At 46.9% G+C, this 18,903-nt stretch overlaps 1 protein-coding gene across 1 annotated transcript; it reads right to left on the reverse strand.

The window, feature by feature from the left end:
• Nucleotides 1-433: 433 nt before the first annotated feature.
• CCSAP (centriole, cilia and spindle associated protein) lies at nt 434-16,920 on the reverse strand. Its single transcript, XM_032311967.1, has 4 exons — nt 16,806-16,920; nt 15,961-16,385; nt 2,150-2,418; nt 434-877 (listed from the first exon to the last, which is right to left on the reverse strand). The coding sequence occupies exons 2-4, from the start codon at nt 16,343-16,345 to the stop codon at nt 701-703; spliced, it is 831 nt and encodes a 276-aa protein (XP_032167858.1). The 5' UTR covers nt 16,346-16,385; nt 16,806-16,920; the 3' UTR covers nt 434-700.
• Nucleotides 16,921-18,903: the final 1,983 nt, after the last annotated feature.

Raw genomic sequence — 18,903 nt, forward strand, 5'->3', positions numbered from 1 at the left:
ACATAGCAGTGGCACTTCATTCATTGGAATGCATTCGATCTACTGAGCTATGAAATAAGTGACTCGATGTCAATTTAAAGAGAAAAGAGGACCCTCACCCAACCCAGAGAATTCTTAAATATCACAGTCTACGTGACGTGGGGCCAAAACCAAAACACAAGTAAGTTCTGGTTTCACTGCGCAAGGAGTCAGTATTAGTGCTGAAACTCACTTGAAGAGCTGCTCTTCCACAAGAAAACTCCACATAAGGAAAATGGGTCTCAAGCTGCAAGTTGGGACGATCTTACTGGCTACGGGGTCTGGGAAGGGGTGAGAACAGGAAGGAAATGGGCTCCAGCTAAGCTGGCGGAAATACCGAGTGCGAAGCATCTGTAGCCACTTAAAGGCATTCGGTGTCGGTGTCTGAAAAGATTAAGATGCTTTAAAACAAAACTCTTATAAGAATATCAAATATTTAGGGAATTAGCTTCAGAAATACCCAAATGTCTATGGCTTCAACTGTCGCCCTACTGCTGAGGTAGGTGACCAGGATCCAGCGAAACAGAGCAGTCTTCGGGAAATTCCCTACAGAAAACACCGGGTCATTGCTGGTTTCTTAAACCTGTGTCTGTTTTCCTCTGATGGTTCTTCTTTTGTTCTGCTTCTTCTTTCTTCCGCTGACTCTTTTTCGAAGAGGCTATCCCGGCAGCCGTTCCTGCCTTCAGGCCCGTGCTGAGTAGCATCTCATGTACTCCGTCACCCACGGGTTCTCCGAGGGCGGAGGCTTTATCCTCCGGTTCTTCTCCACCTCCACGGAGTGGGCGCGCTGCCTCTGAGTGACCAGTTTCCGTTTTTCCACCTGTCTTCTGTTCTTGGCGCGCAATGCTGACTCATGAATCTAAGTTATTCAAAAATAAACGCCGATTATTTCCACAATAAATGCATAATAACTTACATGGCTTTTGTAACAATTTTCAAGAGTATCTACAACGAAGCTGGGCACAGGTCACCTGAAGCCCGGCAGAGGCAAGCCCGGCCCTGAGTGTGACAGTTTCTCCAGAACGGCCGTCCCCACACCCACTGTCAGCGACCAAGACACTAAGCTACCAAAAACAGCCACAGGACTGAATTTTAGTTAGAAATGCAAGCAACCAATTTGCAAAGTGCCTCTAGAAAATGGCTCTGGAAAATTATTGAAAAAGCTTATTAGCATTAAGCCTGGATAAGTATTCCATTAAAGGACTTTAAATGTTTTATGACAACATACTACACAAAAAAAAGCAGAAAGTCTCCAGGGATTTTTAACACTTAAAACATTTCATACTACAGAAAAACTCTCTTAAACTTAATCCCAGAGTCTTTTGTTAAAGCACAGCTTCATTGTCTCAAATATCACTCCAGAAAACACCATCTGCTAGGGCTCGTGCAGAAGTCCGTTCAGTGTAAATCTGATGATGGTATTTCATCAGAATTCAAACCGTTCGTACTTTCTGCTTCTTTTCATTCATTCCTTGCTTTAGGCTTTAGTGGCGGTGTTGACACTAATGTCCATAACTGCTCTAGGGCTCCACACACCGAGACCTCTTGTGAGACAGGTTCTCAGGACCAAGGGGACAACGGAGGCTCCATGCAGCAGGGGGCACCCGGTACAGACAAGCAGGGGAAACATGAGCATCCACACCGAATGCAAAGGGCAAAATGGAGTCTACAGTAGATGCCAAGAACTACAGGAGATGCCAACCAACAAAAGAAAACAAAGGAGTCAAGGAACACCAGTTATCAAAGCCAAAGGAACTGGAAACCTCTCAAGAGGCCCATGGCAAATCTAGGGGCTGCCGCCAGCCAGGTCATGCTCCTCCTCCCTTGACCTACTGGCCCCCCAGGAGCCTGAAAACCCTGACCCCAGCCACTTCTTCCCCTGCTTCCATATTGGTAAACCTTCCAGATCCCAGCTAACCCCCAGCAAAACCCCTCTATCCCCAGGAAGCTCACACCCAGACTTCTGTTTGCCAACCAGATGCCCGGGTCTGGACTCTCCTTGGCCGCCCGCCATCCCTGAAGACCTACCGTGACCCCAAAGCATCGCAGTAAACAAAGGACATGCTCACGGCACAGACCCCACCTCCCACCTTCCCAGGAAAGTCAGGGAGGCCGGGTTCATGGGACCCACCTCGTGGACCGGAGCCGACGCGCAGACATTGTGAGTTTTCTGGCTTCCTGTATCCGTCTGCTTTTCTCCCCACCCGTAAAGGGCAAACGGATGCTTGTTCTCTTTTATTTTACTCAATGATCTTTGAGGACTTTTGACTGCTTTCCTATTTCCTCTGGCAAATAAGGCACTTGGTTGCTGTCGAGGTTCAGTACTGTTAGGTAACTTCTCAGTCTCTTTTGTTCTGATCTCTTGTTCAGGTTTTTCTTTGATATCTTTCACTGGCGGGGCTTTTGGAAAAAAGGAGATAAAACAAAATGAGAATGCTTTCAAACCATGGTTCTACGTAATTAAACATTTGGGTTGTAAAGTTCAGAATGCTTAATTCAGTAACTTGTTCACTCACAGCTCAATTCATAATTTCCTGGAAACAGAAATATGGAAACAAGTTAGTATCATACTTTTCAGTCTATCCCGTTTTAAAATCAACAACAAATACATCACTATTGAACCAAGCCTATTCAAAAGCAACAACTGTTATGTGTATTCTTTTTTTAAAAAAAGATTTATCTATTTATTTTAGAGGGAGGGGGTCAGGTGAGGGGAGAGGGAGAATCCCAAGCAGGCAGAGCCCGAAAGAGGGCTGGAACTCTGAGCCAAAATCAAGAGTTGGGCGCTCAACCCACTGAGCCACCCAGGAGCCCCTGTGACTCATATTCTGAGGTTAAGCATCTTAATTAAATATTAACAGCTAGAAAGTACCACAGTCTAACAGCTTTCTCCACAACCCCAAAGTAGATCCAGTCGTCAATGTCTTGCTTCAGAGAAAGATCTGGATTTGTGGTAATCACCCAGCGGCCGCAAAAGGTTAGTTTTTAAATTACTCAACTAGAGTTCCAGGATCCCATTTCTTCCTGAGGCATCACGATTATGGAAAGCTCCTGATTGCATTTACACACTCAATTTCAAGTCTTTCTGCTGTTCCATGACTCTGGAGAGCTCCCTAGGACTCTTACCTGCTCCTTGTAAGAGCCAGCTGGTGACCTCAGTCACAACAGGGAGTGGTTTCCATAGTTACTGGTGCTCAGCTCCACATTCCCAGTGTGAAGAGCTGGACAGAAGGGCTCCCCCAACGCTTGTGACAGAAATGACCACATGAATCAGAACCCACGGTCTACACTGTCCTAAATTCTGTCAGAGGAGCTGGAGGAACTCTGAAGGAAAATCGGACTGCCCTGCTTGAGGTCAACACCGGACATTAAGGATACACTCTAAAACATACACACTTCCCTAACATGAGTTTCATTATTTTTTTTATAAACATTTTATCTTTTATAAAAGTTACACGGCTTTTTTTAAACCCTTTGCAAGCGCATGTTTCATTTCAGCCCGGATTTATATTATTTGTTTTTATGGACATAAAACTTGTCTATAGCATTATATAAAGTTTGGGTGTACAACATCATAAGTTGGTATTTGTATTACACCGCAAAGTGATCACCACTGTAAGCCTAGTTACTGTCCATCACTGAGCGACTGACCTCCTCCACCCATTCTGCCCTCCCCCAGCTCCCTCTGGGAAGCGCCCATTTGTTCTCTGTATCTTTGAGTCTGTTTTTGTTCTGTTTGTTGATTTGTCTTGCTTTTTAGATTGTACATATAGCTGAGATCATATGGTATTTGTATCTCTTAGTCTGACTTATTTCACTGAGTATGAAACCCTTTAGAGACACCCATGTTGTTGCAAATAGGAGACTTCCTACTTCCTTGTGGCTACTCGGAGCAGTAGTCCGTCGTGTGTATTTATACGCCTTCCGTCCTTTACCCACTCATCCATCAGTGGCCACTTAGGTTGTCTCTGTATCTTGGCTACAGTAAGTCATGCTGTGATAAACACGGGGTGCCTCTGTCTTTTCCAATGAGTGTTTCTGTAGTCTTCAGATAAAACCCCAGAAGTGGAATTGCTGGATCATGGTTAATTCTAGTCCTACTTTTGGGAGGAATCTCCATATTGTTTTCCACGGTGGCTGAACCAACTTATATTCCTACCAAGTGTGAGAAGGCTTCTTTTCTCATCCTTGCAATCCCTTTTATTTCTGATCTTTTTGGTAACAGCAATTCTAGCAGGTGTGAGGTGTTATCTACAATTAGATATCACAATCACAACCCTATCATAACACCCTGTCACCATATCATAACCACAAATGGTTTTGACTTGCATTTCCCTGATAATTACTGACGTTTAACATCTTTTCATTTGCCTTTTGGCCATCTGTATATCTTCTTTGGAAGAATGTCTATTCAGATCCTCTGCACATTTTTTTAATTTGGGTCATTTTGGTTTCTTTTGTTCTTGTTGAGTTGTGGGAGTTCCTTAATATTTTGGATATTTAACTCCTTATGGGATATGTCATTTGCAAATATCTTCTCCCATTCAATAGGTTGCCTTTTTATTTCGTTGACGGTTTCCCTCGCTGTGCAGAAGCTTTTCAGCTTGATGTAGTCCCATTTGTTTATTTTTGCTTTTGTTTCCCTTGCCTTTGGAATCAGGACCAAAAAACACATTGCGAAGACTGACGTCAAGGAGCTTACCGCCCGTGTTTTGTTCTAGGAATTTTATGGATTCAGGTCTTTAATCCGCTTGAGTTAATGTTAATGTCTGCTGTAAGACTGTGATCTAATTTCATTCTTTTGAATGGGCGCTCCTTATGCATCTGGGGCATCATTTCACTTACCCTGGCTGTTTAAAGATCTCTAAGGTCTTAAGGATACCCCTCGCTTTATATGTCCCAGAGTTTGTCTCCAGGTGATGAGTTTATAGGTTGCTATGTCAAACCCTCGCCATTGCTTTAGGACATACTCTTGTCCCTTAATATTTTTAGCTGTGATTCTTTTCTTGCTTCTGTCCATGGTCCCTTTAGAGTGAGCTCCTGAATAGGAAGTCCAGATCCTGTGGCACAAGTGTAAGAAGCCTCGATAGATCACTGCCATTTTGGTCTTCAGCAATGACAACGACCTTGACTCTACCAGACTGTTTCATTTATTACTATACATTTTAAGAAACAGATCATGCACTGACCCTGGAGTTTACTGCTTTGTACCACTGTGCCACATCTTTAAACACAGGCGTAAGCTGTTTGTGGATAAGGTGGGACACCCGTCTTCCATCTTACCATGAGAACCTAAATCCATTCATCGCTCAAACATTCCTGAGTCATGTGTTCTCACCTTGTTCTCTTCTCTTTTCTGGAAGAGGGGGAGAGGAGACCATCAAGACCAAGACAAAGGAAAACAGAAAGGGGGAGACGAAGGTTTGTGCAATCACAGGACTGAGAGAGGGAAAACAACCCGAATCATCATTGTTCAATTCCCTTCCTTCTCTTCCTGTCCCACTCTGTATGTGTCCAACCCAGGTCTGCCGGAGCAGCCAACCCCGAGAAGGTCATAATGATGTAGTTGAAAGAATAAGCCAGCCTGGAAGAAAACAGAAAAGAGAATCTCAGCAAGGGGGAATGTCTTGTTCAAAGGCCTGGGAAAGAAGAGGAAGTCTAAATAGTTCAAAATGACAGGCACACAGAATGCCTGTGGAGCAGATAGCACAGAGTTTCTATGCCAAACTCAGGAGTAAGGCCTCTACCGTCGTGCAGGATGAGCTAGAGGGGAAGGGGAAGACCAGTAGTCATGGTGGAGGTGGGGAGGCAAAGAAGGACCAGAGGGACCCACCGAGCTCAGCAGGTGCAGACTCTCGGGCACTTGGGAACTACACACGGGTCGGAACAGCAGGGAGGTGGGGCCAAAGCCATTCCAGAGTGGCCAGCCCAGCAGCACCGGGTAAGACCGATCGGTGGATCCGGACGCAGCACAGCACTGGGGACAAGGAGGAGGCTACAGCTCCCACAGGTGTCTGGAGTGAAGGGTCAGGCTAACGAACCTCCGATAAAAGGCCGAGGAAAGGATACTCGCCTCACACGTGAAAGGCTTCTGGAACGAGGAAGCAGGCAGCAGCTGGCCACTGACTCTGGGGCCTGGGAGAGAAGGCGGTGAGTGGGCAGGTGGGAGCTGGGGTTTGCGTGTGGAACAGGTCACCCCGGAAGCAACGCAGGCAGAGAAGGGGAGAGTGGAGTCAGGCCCGTGGGACCATTATGTAAGCAGCAGCCAGGCAGAGGAGGGAGCCGCCGAAGGGCAAGAAAGGACTGTTAGAAAAGAAGAAAAACTAACCAGGTGAGCAAAGAAGGGAAGCGCTTCGGTAAAGGAGGTAGCAGTTAACGGGGCCAAACGTGACCGGGCGTGGGGGCCTGTAGGATGAGGAGGAAGAGACTTGGCATCTGGCAACCAAGCTGTCCCACAGCTCACGGGGGGAACATGGGGTCAGGGAACCAGACCACAGCAAGTGAAGAGTGGACACCTCAGCTCCGGCAACCGTGGACCCCGGGACCGACTCTCCCCAGCACAGAGTGCTCAAAACGCAGAGCGTCCGCAGGCATCCAGCACCAGGAACTCAACTGTCCTCGGAGACCTGAGGCCCCACGTTATCCCTGCGAGTGATCTGTCAAGCATAAGTACGAGCGACCAGCAAACAGAGAGCAGGCACACAAGGAGTTATCACTGGCAGACAATAAAATAACAGCATTCACCCTCCGCAGAACTTCCAGAAAAAGACAAACTGCAGGCCCTCCTCAGCAGCAAGAGACAGAGACGGAAACTGCAGAAGCCACGGGGCTGACCACTAGAATATTAATATTTACAAAACTCCAAGCAGTGTCTGGCCGAAGAGAACCGTGTGTGAATCTGGGATTCAGAATCCTATTCAAAGGAAGGAGGCTCGGAATAAAGCCTCCAGACCAAAAACAAACAAACAAACCAACAAACAAACACACAAAAGCAGTGTTCTGGACATTGTATCACAGCACAGCCCCGTTTCTCAGTAACCAACAGAAGACTCAAACAAAAGTAAACTCAGTCTTGTTTTAGGACTGTGCTCTCCAATACCTAACCACATGTGGCTATTAAGTATAAGTTTAAATGAATTAAAATAAAGGTAACCATTCAGTTCCCCAGATCCGCTAGTCTGAGTTCAAGTGCTCAGTAAGCTCATGTGGCCAGTGACGACCGTGCTGGGTGATACAAAGAATATGTCCACCGTCGTAGTAACTTTTATTCAACACTCTGATTTTTTTTAAGTATTTGAACAACAGAATTAATACATTCAACCTAATGAATACATGTACAACACTGCAGCCAATAACTACAGGATATAGAATCTGTAATAATATAAATGCTTGATGTTTACAAGAAGGGACATATCTAAGGCTAGAAACCAAATTTTTAATTAATTAATTAATTAGTTAATTAATTTGAGGGAGAGAGCGAGAGCATGAGCAGGGGGAAGCGCAGAGGGAGAAGCAGACGCCACGGGGAGCAGGGAGCCCAACCTGGGGCTCAATCCCAGGACCCCGGGACTATGTCCTGAGCTGAAAGCAGATACTTAACCAAATGAGCCACCAGGAGTCCCTATAAGCCAACTCTTAATATACTTACAAAACTGAAACCACATAGAATGTATCCTCCAACTATAGTGTAATTAAACTTGATAAGATAAAAAGAAAAAACTTTTAAAATCTCTAGTTTTGATATTTAAAAACATTTCTAAATAGTGCACAGATCAAAACAAATCATATAGCCACACAAAAATGGGAATATACTCAATGTCACATTTAAAAATGGTTAAAATTGGAAATTGTGCTAGGTATATTTTATTACAATTTTTAACATTAAAAAAAAAAGTAGTGGTGACAGAAGTCCTGCTTTCCTTAATCCTGATCTTATCAGAAATGCTTCTAGGGGCCCCGGGATGGCTTCACTCGAGGAAGCATCCACCTCTTGATTTCGGCTCAGGTCATGATCTCAGGGTGGGGAGATGGAGCCCCACGTCAGACTCTGAGCTCAGTGTGGAGTCTGCTTGAGATTCTCTCTCTCTCCCTCTGTCCCCGCCCCCCCCCCCCCCCCCCCCCCCCCGCCTGTGGTGCACATGCGCATGTGCTCGCTCTGTCAATCAATCAATCAATTAAAAGTCTTAAAAAAGAAAGAAAAAGAGAAATGCTTCTAAAGTTTCTTCACCAAGCATAATGTTTGTAGATTTTTGGTATATGGGTTTACTTTCTTTTCTTTAAAGACATATATATACATATTTTTTCATTCATTCATTATTTATTTGGTGTGAGCAGGGGTGGGGGGGTAAGGGGAAAAAGAGAATCCCAGCAGAGTCTGTGCTGAGTGAGGGGTCCCACATGGGGCTTGATCTCACCACCCTGAGATCATGACTTGAGCTGAAATCAAGATACAGATGCTGTATCTTGACTGAACCACACACAGCTGCCCCTAGTTTACTTTTATTTTAAAGATAAATATGTTTCCTTATGTTTGTCTTATACATAAATGTTAATTTTTATTAATTTTTCGTGTATTTTAAAAATCATAATATTTTGCTTAAGGAATAAAAAACAAAACTTGTGCCTTTCTCCTGCAGGGAGTTAAGATTTATCATACTCAACTGATGATGTAGTTAAAGCAGTAATCAGATGGAAATTTAAAGCCTTTAATCAATATAGCCAAAGAGAAAGGCACGGGGGAAAACAATGTCAATGATAAGCACCCATCTTAAAAAGTTAGAAAAATAGGGATGCCTGAGTGGCTCAGATGGTTGAGTGGCTGCCTTCAGCTTGGGTCATGATCCCGGGGTCCTGGGATCGAATCCCACATTGGGCTCCTTTCTCAGCAGGGAGCCTGCTTCTTTCTCTGCCTCTGCCTGCCTCTCTGTCTACTTGTGATCTCTCTTTCTCTGGCAAACAAATAAATAAATCTTTAAAAAAAAAAGTTAGAAAAATAAACAAAGAAAATTAGAGGCGGCACCTGGGTGGCTCAGTGGGTTAAGCATTTGACTCTTGGTTTCGGCTCCAGTCATGGAGGGTTCTGGGATCCAACCCTGTGTCAGTCTCTGAGCTCAGTGCAGAGTCTGCTTGTCCCTCTCCCTCCCCCACTTGCATATGCATTCTCTCTCTCTCTCTCAAATAAATAAAATCTTCAAAAAAAAAGAAAATTAGAGTAAGGGAAAAAAGATCAAAGATTACTAAAAACATATAATAAAGAAAATCCACATAGCCAAGAGTTAGTTTAGGAACAAAACTAACGGGATTCACAAGTTTCGGGCAAGACTGATCAAGAAAGAGAGAAAAAAAGTAAATAATAAACATAAGTAAAAATATAGCAAATGGAAAAAAAATACAGCAAATAGAGTTTAGGTTAAATATGCACCAATGACATGTGCGCAGAGTCCCTTCATCCCAAAAGCCTACTAGAGTGAAGGAAAAAAGGCATAACTCACAGCACAAAAAGCAAGGGAGGCGATGACATCAGGTGTTGATAAAATTTTGGAAGCTGGAAAGTAGAGGAAGATGTGAAAGGGACCTCGCAGGGTTGAGTAGGATGAATCCTAGCTCCCTGCGGAAGCAAGCCCCACAGGACACAAACTGAACCCCAAAAGGAACTGGAAAATGAAGCAGAAGGTCCAGCATTAATCAGTGCCCTAGCCCATGTGCTCTTCTCACAACATAATATGAATGTGCCTGTGGAGAACTGGACTGGGAGATGCTTCTAGAACCCCCATGAATCTGGGCAGACTTTGGTAAGCAAAGAATGCGGTGAAGAGGTGCTATGTGGCTCCAGGTGGTAAGGCATAAAGGGCAATCCAGCATCTGCCCCGCTCTCTCTCAGAAACACATGCTCTTGGAGGCCCGCCAGCACATTAGGAGGAAGGCCGGGCACACGAAGATGTCACATGTGAGGGTCCCAGCAGGCAGCCCGCAGCCCTGGCACCTTCCAGCCGAGGCTGCAGGCAGCACAGAGTGGAAACAAGGCACATCCCTGTGCCCAGGCCAAACTCCACCCACAGAAACCACGAGCAATAACCAATGAGTACTGGAATCTTAAGCAACTAGTTTTCAGGCTAATTCTGTGATGTAGGTGTACATACCTCCTGCATAGACTTTCCTCGAGTCCATTAGCCAGGTGATGGCCCCTCTCCCACCCCAGAAGGCATATGGGTTACTCTCCAGAGGGAGAAAGAGAGGGCACAGGAAAAGTAATGGGTGACACCTGCCTGAAAATAGGTTCATGTAGTAAAGAACAAGGCCCATGCTCCCTTTCCCCAACTCTGTTCCCAGAATGCTGACAGCCAGGCTTGTACCCCTCCAGGCAGGAGATTGGAGGCCTGCTGTTTGGGAAGTGAACACAAGAAAAATGGGTGTATACTATGCTTGAAGTCCTCAGAGAAACAGCTGGTCCTCATCCAATTAGTCAACAAGCACCCCCACATAGAGAGCTCCTGAAAAGCTCTCCAAACCTCAAACCTACATGCGAGCGGACAGGCTGGGAACAAACATGTGAGTCCGTCCTCTAAAAAGAAAAAGATCAAAATATACAGAAAAGACTGGGAAATACAAGGAAGCTCTCAAAGGATATTTATGGCTTTTTCTTTTTTGAGTGAAAAGAAATCCAAGAAAAACAGAATGCCATTTTTTAATTTTTGATTTTTAAAAAATAACACTTGGGACAAAAAAAACATGTAATCTCTTCAAAATTGAAGACTAGAAAGGGAGATTTAAAAATTTCAGTATAAAGTTTGGAAGATAAAATTGATGAGTTCTCCAAGGAAACAGAATCCAAAATTCCAGTGTCAGAGAAGTTTTAAATAAAAATGTTAGAGATTTGATTCAGGAGTTACACCATCCAACTAAAAATAATCATGGAAAGAAAAAATGAATAGACCATAGGAAATTATTTTAAGTGGTACTAGAAAATATTACTGAACTATAAGAAATATTCCAGACTAAAGAGACCCACCAAGTTGTCAGCGCAATGAATGATAAAAGACACACACATATGGGGCGTCCGGCTGGCTGAGTTGGCAGAGCATGCGACTCTTGACCTCAGGGTCATGAGTTCAAGCGCCACATCTGGTGTAGAGCTAACATTTAAAAAAAAAAAAAAAAAAGGACATACACATAGAATTTTAGAACATGTAGGATATAGGATAAGGAGAATCTCTTAGAAACACCCTCCTAATCCCCTCCCCCCACAAAAAGAGGTCGCATACACAGGGTGTCAGAGAGGCATGGTACTTCTAAAAAGCAAGACCAAAAACTAGGATTCAATATAAAAATGCCTTAAAGTACTGAAATTTGTAATCTAGAGTTCTCTCTTTTGCAAAATATCAATCCAGCTTTTGGATATAGTAAAGGCATTTTCAGTCATGCAAGGTCACAAAAGTATTCTCAGGATTTACAGAGGATGTGTTACACCAAAAGGAAGGGATTGGCCACACAAAGGAACTCTTGAGATTTATAAGACTGGGCTCAGATAAAGGAGGTAAACAAAAGGAAGACTCAGGCAAACAGTGAAGAAAAACCCCAGACCGTTAGCTGTGTCAGATCTGGGCAGCATCAATAAGAACAGGAGGATAAGGGTTCAAAAAAAAGGTCACCAAGGAAAAAATTGAATGAATTGAACACCTCATGTGTCTAGCATAGGACAAGTTTTAAAGTACAACCAGACTATTTCAAGCTGAATTAATGATGGGAATATAAAATATATATAAACAAACAAAAAAAATGAAGCAATGATTAACTTCAGGAAAAACATAAACGAAAAGAAAATGTAGTCAGAATATACTACACGTTCACCAGTAAATACCATTTTACCCAGCCACAATAATTCAAACACAGAATTGTGCTTAAACAGTCATACAGTCATATAGTGCTTAAATAGTGCTTAAATAGTCGTATAGTTAATACTGTGGGACAAGTGGGTGCTGCTGTATATATATCGGGGGGTGGGGGGGGCAGAGCAAAGATCTTAAGCTAAATCATCTCCCATGATGGGAAGTCATTATACAACATTTAAAATAAAAAAGCCAACAGGTAAATCTAGATGAGAAGAAGGTGGCCAAAGCTGAAAAGAGTTGGAACGTGCACCCTAGCAAGCAAGGGATATGGGAAATCGGTCAGAATTATTTTTTTCATTTTAAGTGTATTTTTTATAATTATGCATATGTATAACTTTGTTAAAAAACAAATTTAATTTAAGAAGAAATAGGACTATGAAAAAAGGAATTAGAGACAGTCCAGGCCACTCTTCAAGGCATGCTTCAAAGCATTCCATAGTAAACACTCCCACTGCCACCTACCCCGCACAAAGAACATCCTGACAGCTTTTTAGCACCCTCTCTTAAATCAGGACGAGAAGCCAAGGGTCATTAGACATTTGAGAAAACTAACATGAAATACAGGTTTATAAACAAAAAGAATAAAAAATGGGGAGAAGTGGGGAACCAGAGACTATGCTATAGAAATACAAGAAGAAAACAAAAAACTTCTAGTAATATCCTCACCAAGATAATAGAAGACACTGTATGCATGAATCAAGAACAGAATACTATTTCTTAAAAAGGAATAAAAAGAGAAAGAGGGGGGTAGGAGAGGGAAAGAGAGGGGGAAGAAGGTAAGTCCAGAAATCAAAATTAATTAAATTTAAAAATAAATAGGATGCCAGTAATTAAAAAGAAATGTAATAGCAGAGCTGGGAAGATACAATTGAGACTATCACCCAGAAGAATAGAAGAAAAAGACATATGAAAATAGGGGGTAGGGTGCATATTAGAAAAGGAAGGAATAAATTCATGAAGTCTAACATCCAGCTAAGACGTTTAGAAGGAAAGGAACAGCAACAGAATAGAAATGAAAAAACAACTCAAGAAAACTTACCAAAATTACAAAGCAGGAGTTTCACTGTGAGGACTCACCCAGAACACTGGAGGAAAACAGACATAGACCAAGGAAAAAATTCCAAATAAAAGGACAAAGAGAAGACCCTAAACACTTCCTGACGGTGGGGACAAGTAATCAAGAATCAGGAAGACATAGGATTGTAACAGCAGTATCACGAGTTACAACACAACAGAGCGATGTCTCCAGATTTTTTAGAGACAATATTTCCAACCTGAATTCCAAGCTCAGCCACAAACCCACCAAATCATGAGGGCAGGATAAAGCTATCTTTCGACATGCAAGGTCTTAGGAAATTCATGGCTCACATACCCTTTTTCACGAAGCTACTAGAAGACAAGCTCCAACAGGAGGGGCAAACCAAGAAGGAAAATGATGTGAGGGCCACACAAGGGCTCCTACCCAAGAGGGAAACCAAGGAGTCTGTGGGGTGGTGGCCAAGGGCCCTCCCAACATGGGACCAGGCAGGGCAGCAGGTAGCAAGAGCAGCAACCAGGCCAGATGGAAGTAGGTCAGAGGCTCTGGCAGGGATGTCTTAAGATGTCGAGAGTGACAGCAAACCCGATGTGCTGGTTGTATTGTAAGAGAAAAAGGAGTCATGGCAAACAATACAGGACAGCTTTGAACAACATTTTCCAGGCACCACATTGTAGATACTGACTGTAACCTAACCAACTCCGGGCTGACTATATTTCAGAAGTTATGGGGAGGGGCCTTGTGTATGGGTTAGGAGAGGGGCGAAAAGAACGAAAGCCAGATAGATAATGCGAAAAACTGGGGAAGAAAATTAAGAAGTGTCAATACCATCAATAACAAACAACAATTGCTTATTTATTGTTATTTACAAGGAACACTCTCCATGTTACTTGGAGAAATAGATACCAGCACCAAAAGAAAAACCAAAGGAGTTGGAAGTGGAGCCCTAAGGAATGGGCAACTGGTCTGTGTGTGGCTGGGGAGCTGCTGCATCTCTGTAATAAGCCATACAGAACTGTAGGATTCATGTGTACATCTGGCTTCAATAAAAACAAGAACCAAATGTTTATGTTTGATAGGAATTCAAGAATGCTCATCCTTGTAGTATGTAAAATCATCCACTGGAAAACAAGGATTTTGCAGTCGGGAGTCTGGACTCAGCAAACATCCTTCCTTCTGCCCAACACCTGAACCAGAAATATTAGCAGGGAAGAAATGACTGACCTTAGCTACTGGTTGGAGTCAGTGTCTCTAGGGAAACCAAAATAATCCTGAATTCAGGCAAACACGGAACCATCTCTACCACAATGCCATCTGAAAGCTGCATTTCTATACCCACAGAAATAACTGACACCTCTTTTAGAAACAATGAAAGGGAATGGCCAGAAGGAGAAAAGCACATTGTCTGATTCAGTACATCTCACAACTTGGTCTGTGGATCAGTGCCACAGGAATCAATCAGAAGGCCTGTTCCCCTACCCTTCCCCCACTCCCCCCCCCTAACCCGCCACCTTCTGTTATTCAAATTTCCACCAGCGATCGCTGTAACTAGGACTCCAGCTTCCAGGTATTCATAAATCTCTGGTAATCGACAAGGAACACGAAGACGGAGAGGCCGCTCTGCAGCAGATGTTGCTGAGAATAACTTAAGATGACGGAAGGAGAGCTCGGTGGCCTGGCTCTCCGACTGAAAGATGACATCTCCTCTCCTCCTGAGCCTCTTGCAGAGAGACCACTACAAACTGCAGAGTTGGTTAATTACCACTTACCATGCCATAAGCAAACAAAAATAAAGTCACTGATCATTTGGCCTGCGTTTCCATTTCTTCATCTATAAAATGTAAAAACTTATGCTCCCATCAGTTAGAACTATTTTGAACGTCAAACGAGACCATACATATTCTAAGATTAGTGACTGGAGGCTTAAGAAGCTCTGGGTTATTCTAATTGCAGGAGCCTCTTTAAAATCGAGTGTGGGGGGGCACCTGGGTGGCTCAGTGGGTTGGGCCTCTGCTTTTGGCTCAGGTATGATCTCAGGGTCCTGGGATGAGCCCCACATTGGGCTCTGATCAGCGGGGACCCTGCTCCCCGCCCCCCCTTTCTCTGCCTGCCTGTCTCTGCCTACTTGTGATCTCTGTCAAACAAAATCTTTAAAATCGAGGGACCCAGGATGGGGGTGGAGAGGGAGAGGCATCTGGCCAACGTTAGAAGGCAGAAGGAAGGAACCACTCGTCGCTCCAGGCTGTATCCCGCCCGAGGCATTTAATTCGGCGCTGGGCACCAGCGACCATTCTCTGGGCCTCTCATGCTGAGACCGCAGCTCGGCGACCGTCTGGCCAGGAGACAAGGTGCAGGGCCCTGGCGGAAGCAAGACACCCAGCACCCAAGAGCCTTGCTCCAGCGGCTGCTCCAGCCCTCCACCGCGGCAGCCTTCGGAGAAGGATGCGCGATTGGGCTCCGTGCGCGGGCAAGGAGCAGAGAGCACCTAGCCCTCACGAGGAATTTTCTCCCACCAACCAGGAGTTACGCAACAGCCTGCGTAAACAAATTCAAAATATTCTTTAGAGACAACGCAGCGGGTCAGGGAGTTAACACAGCAAACAGCGGCCCCATTCATAAGACTGAAAGCCTGGCTCCGTGATTCTTAACCTCTCCCGGGGTAGGTCCTCTTTGAGAATCCGGTGAAAGCTGGGCTCCTCTGCGAAAAAAAAATGGGCGCTTAGATATAAATAGATGGGATTTCAGAGCGCAGTGAAGCAACCACGGCCCTCGGTGAAGACACGGAGTTCAGCAGCGCTTCAGCTGAATTCCTATACTGGCTCAACCCAGAGCCATCCTATTATGGAAATAAAGGGTGGGAAGGCAAGGGCGGGGCTGACAGCATCCTTATTTTGTCAAGGGACGTGGATTCATCATCAACCAGGAAAAAAGAGGGGGGGGGGATTGCCCGGAGCGTAGCGAGACCCGGAGCGGGGCAGCCCTACGCAGGCCCCTCGCAGCCCCCTCCCGGCCCGGTACCTGGCAGAGCCGCCGCCGCCGCCTCGTCCGCGCCCTCCGCGTCCCGGGCCTCTTCGGCCTCCGCAGCCTCCACGCCCAGCTCCTCCGCCGGCCCGCGCGCCCGCCGTTCCGGCCCCTCCCGCGCCGCGGGCTCCGCGGGCGGCGAGGCGGGGGCGCCGTGGGGCGCGGGGTCCCCGGCTCCCGACGACGACGCGGACGACGCCGAGTCGTCCGAAGCTCCGGCCGGGCCCCAGTCGTCCCAGAGCCAAGGCGCGTGCGCCTGCTCCAGCAGCCGGCGGCCCAGGCGGTAGTGCAGCAGCTCGCGGTAGCACGGCCCGTACTCGTCCCAGCGCGGCTCCCGGTAGCGCTTCATGTACTCGCTCTTCACCCCGCTCCCCGGGGCCATGGTGCCCGCCGCCGGCTGGAGTGCGCGCCGCCGCCGCCGCCTACGGAACCGGGGACACGACACAGAGGCCCGCCCCGCCCCTCCCGTCTCGCCGGCCCGGCCCGCCGCGACGTTTAAACCAGAGCCCCGCCTGCACGGGGCGGGACGCGGGCGGGGGCGGCGGTGAGGGGGCGGAGGGAGCGGGCGGCCGGCCCCGGGAAGGGGCGGGCCCCGGGAGGACCCGGCAGGACCCGGCAGGTGGCGTCGCGTCCTGTGACCCTGTCCGGAGAGCCCCGGCAAGGCACGGGCGGGAGGAGCGGGTGGGGGACAGGGGCCACCTCGGGGGACGGCTCGGGAGGTGGGACGCCAGAGGCTGCGGGCTAGGGGGACAGGGCCGCGGGAGGCCGGGGCCCGGCGGGCGCAGGAGCGAGGCCAAACCGGGGCGGGACTAGGGGGTCCCCGAGGCGCCCTCCCATCTTACCTCCTGGGTGCCGCGCCGGGCTGGCCTGCGTCTCCCTTCCCGTCCTCCGCGCGCAGCAGCTCCCAGCCACCCGGTCTCCCCGGTGCTTTCCTCCCGAGCAAGATGTCGCCGACGGCACGGCGGCCCGCGTCCCTGCGGCAGGCGGCAGGCGAAGGCGCCGCCTCAGTCCCCGGGAGCAGACACCTCCCCCGCGCGCTCCCGGTCCCGGCCCCCGCCCGGCTGCTTGGGGGCGGCTGCTTCAGTGCCTAGCGCGAGGCGCGGGGACGCAGCGCCTCCGGCAGCCCCGGGCTGCATGACCCTCGGCCCCCGCCCACCTGTCCGAGGCGCCCGCGCGCCCTGGTCCCCAGACGCTGCCGTCCCAGGCGCCCGCGGCCGCAGGAGGCCTCGGTTAGGGGGTGGAGTTGCTGCCCTGTCGCGGGAGCGGTGCGTCCTCTCCCAAGACCCGCGACCCGCTGCGCTCCCTCCTGACGCACCTGCACCCCTCGCCTTTCCCAGAAACGAGCCCACGCGTTGGCTCTCGGCTTCCCTCCTGTGTTCACAGCACCTGTTGCTCTGGCTTTCACCTCTTTTTACGTTTTAGTACAATTCCTTTCTGGTCGATACCCCAAACATTTTTTTAACTTCATGAAAACCGCCAACTCACCCTCTCAGAGACCTTTGTACAAACAAAAAGTCTTGACAGATTCAGTTGCCTTGTGCGAACGTATACAATGTTGCTGTAGTCGTCACAGTTTCAAGAGTGGACCCACGCAGATTCTTACCCTCCATTGAGAGGAGCTCTGATACATTCTTTACGAAAAGATTTGAAAGAAGCTTTGAAAAATCAAAGTAATTAGCAGTTGAAAAGCAGGCGGCCAGGTGTGAGTACCATACTGGGATTCCCGCCCCGCCCCCCACCCCTTCACCTAACATGTGGGTGGTTGTTATTTGAGTTTTGCTTCTGCCTTTGTGTTCCGTCCCAGCCCCTCATCATAGCTGAAGGGTCTAGAGGTAGATACTGCTTAAGTGGGATCTGTCAGACTGTCCTGAGAACTTGAAGTTACCAGTGCCGGAGTCACTACCACTGGATGGTTAATGGCACTTTTCCCGGAGGGACACTCCATGACCCCCACCCCATGACCCCCACCCTTGACGTCCCCACAGTGGCCCTGACTTCTCCCTTCCCCAACTTTACCTTTTGTTCCTTGAGTTACCTCCAGAAACTTTCTAATGCATTTCACTTTTGTTTAAGCTGTCCCAGTTAGTTTTAGATGGGTTGCAACCAAAAAGAATTTTAACAAATACATTAGTAATCTGGAGGGAATGACGAGCTGCAGTTACGTGAAACATACAGAACACAATGTGTTTCAGCTGGCCTTGGCCTCATAATTAACCACCCCAAATCTTGGTGGCTTAAAACAATTAAGATTTATTATTTCTCCTAATTCTGTGGGGTCACCAGGCAATTCCTCTGCTGGTTTCACTTGGCTGGTTTAGAGTCACTTACACAATAGCATTCAGCTAGAGGGAGAGCCATCCTGGAAAGCTCCAGAGGGCCTCACATGCCTTCCTGGTCATGGACTGCCTTGGTGGCCCCACTATGGCCTCATCCTCCAGGGGGCTAGACTGGCTTTTTCACCTGGTCCTCTTTTGAGAGGGTAATGACAGAAGCTGGAGGGCCTGGGAAGGTCATAAGCATCTTTTGTGGTGCATACTAAGATTCAAACCACAAGGCCAGCCTGATTCAGAGAGGGAGAGAGAGATGAACTCCATCGCACATGAGAGGAACGGCTGCACTTACCTTGCAAAGAGGCGTGAGTTCTGGAGGGAGAAATTTGTGATCAAACCTTACAGTCACACATCTACACACACACACACACACAAAATGTATAACGTAGTATACCATTTTTTGTATAACTAAAAATAGAATGAAGAACAATTTATTTGTTTACTGTTTTGCCCAATTAAGGGTATTACTTTCATTCTAATTCTTTAAAGTGTTATTATTCTTCAGGGCTCATCTACTTGGAGGTAACAAAAACCAATTCAACTAGCTTAAACAGAAAGGATATTTAGGGGTGACAGGGTGGCTCAGTAGGTGAACCATCTGCCTTCAGCT

This window comes from Mustela erminea, chromosome 14 (assembly GCF_009829155.1).
Source record: "Mustela erminea isolate mMusErm1 chromosome 14, mMusErm1.Pri, whole genome shotgun sequence".
NCBI classification, from domain to species: domain Eukaryota; kingdom Metazoa; phylum Chordata; class Mammalia; order Carnivora; family Mustelidae; genus Mustela; species Mustela erminea.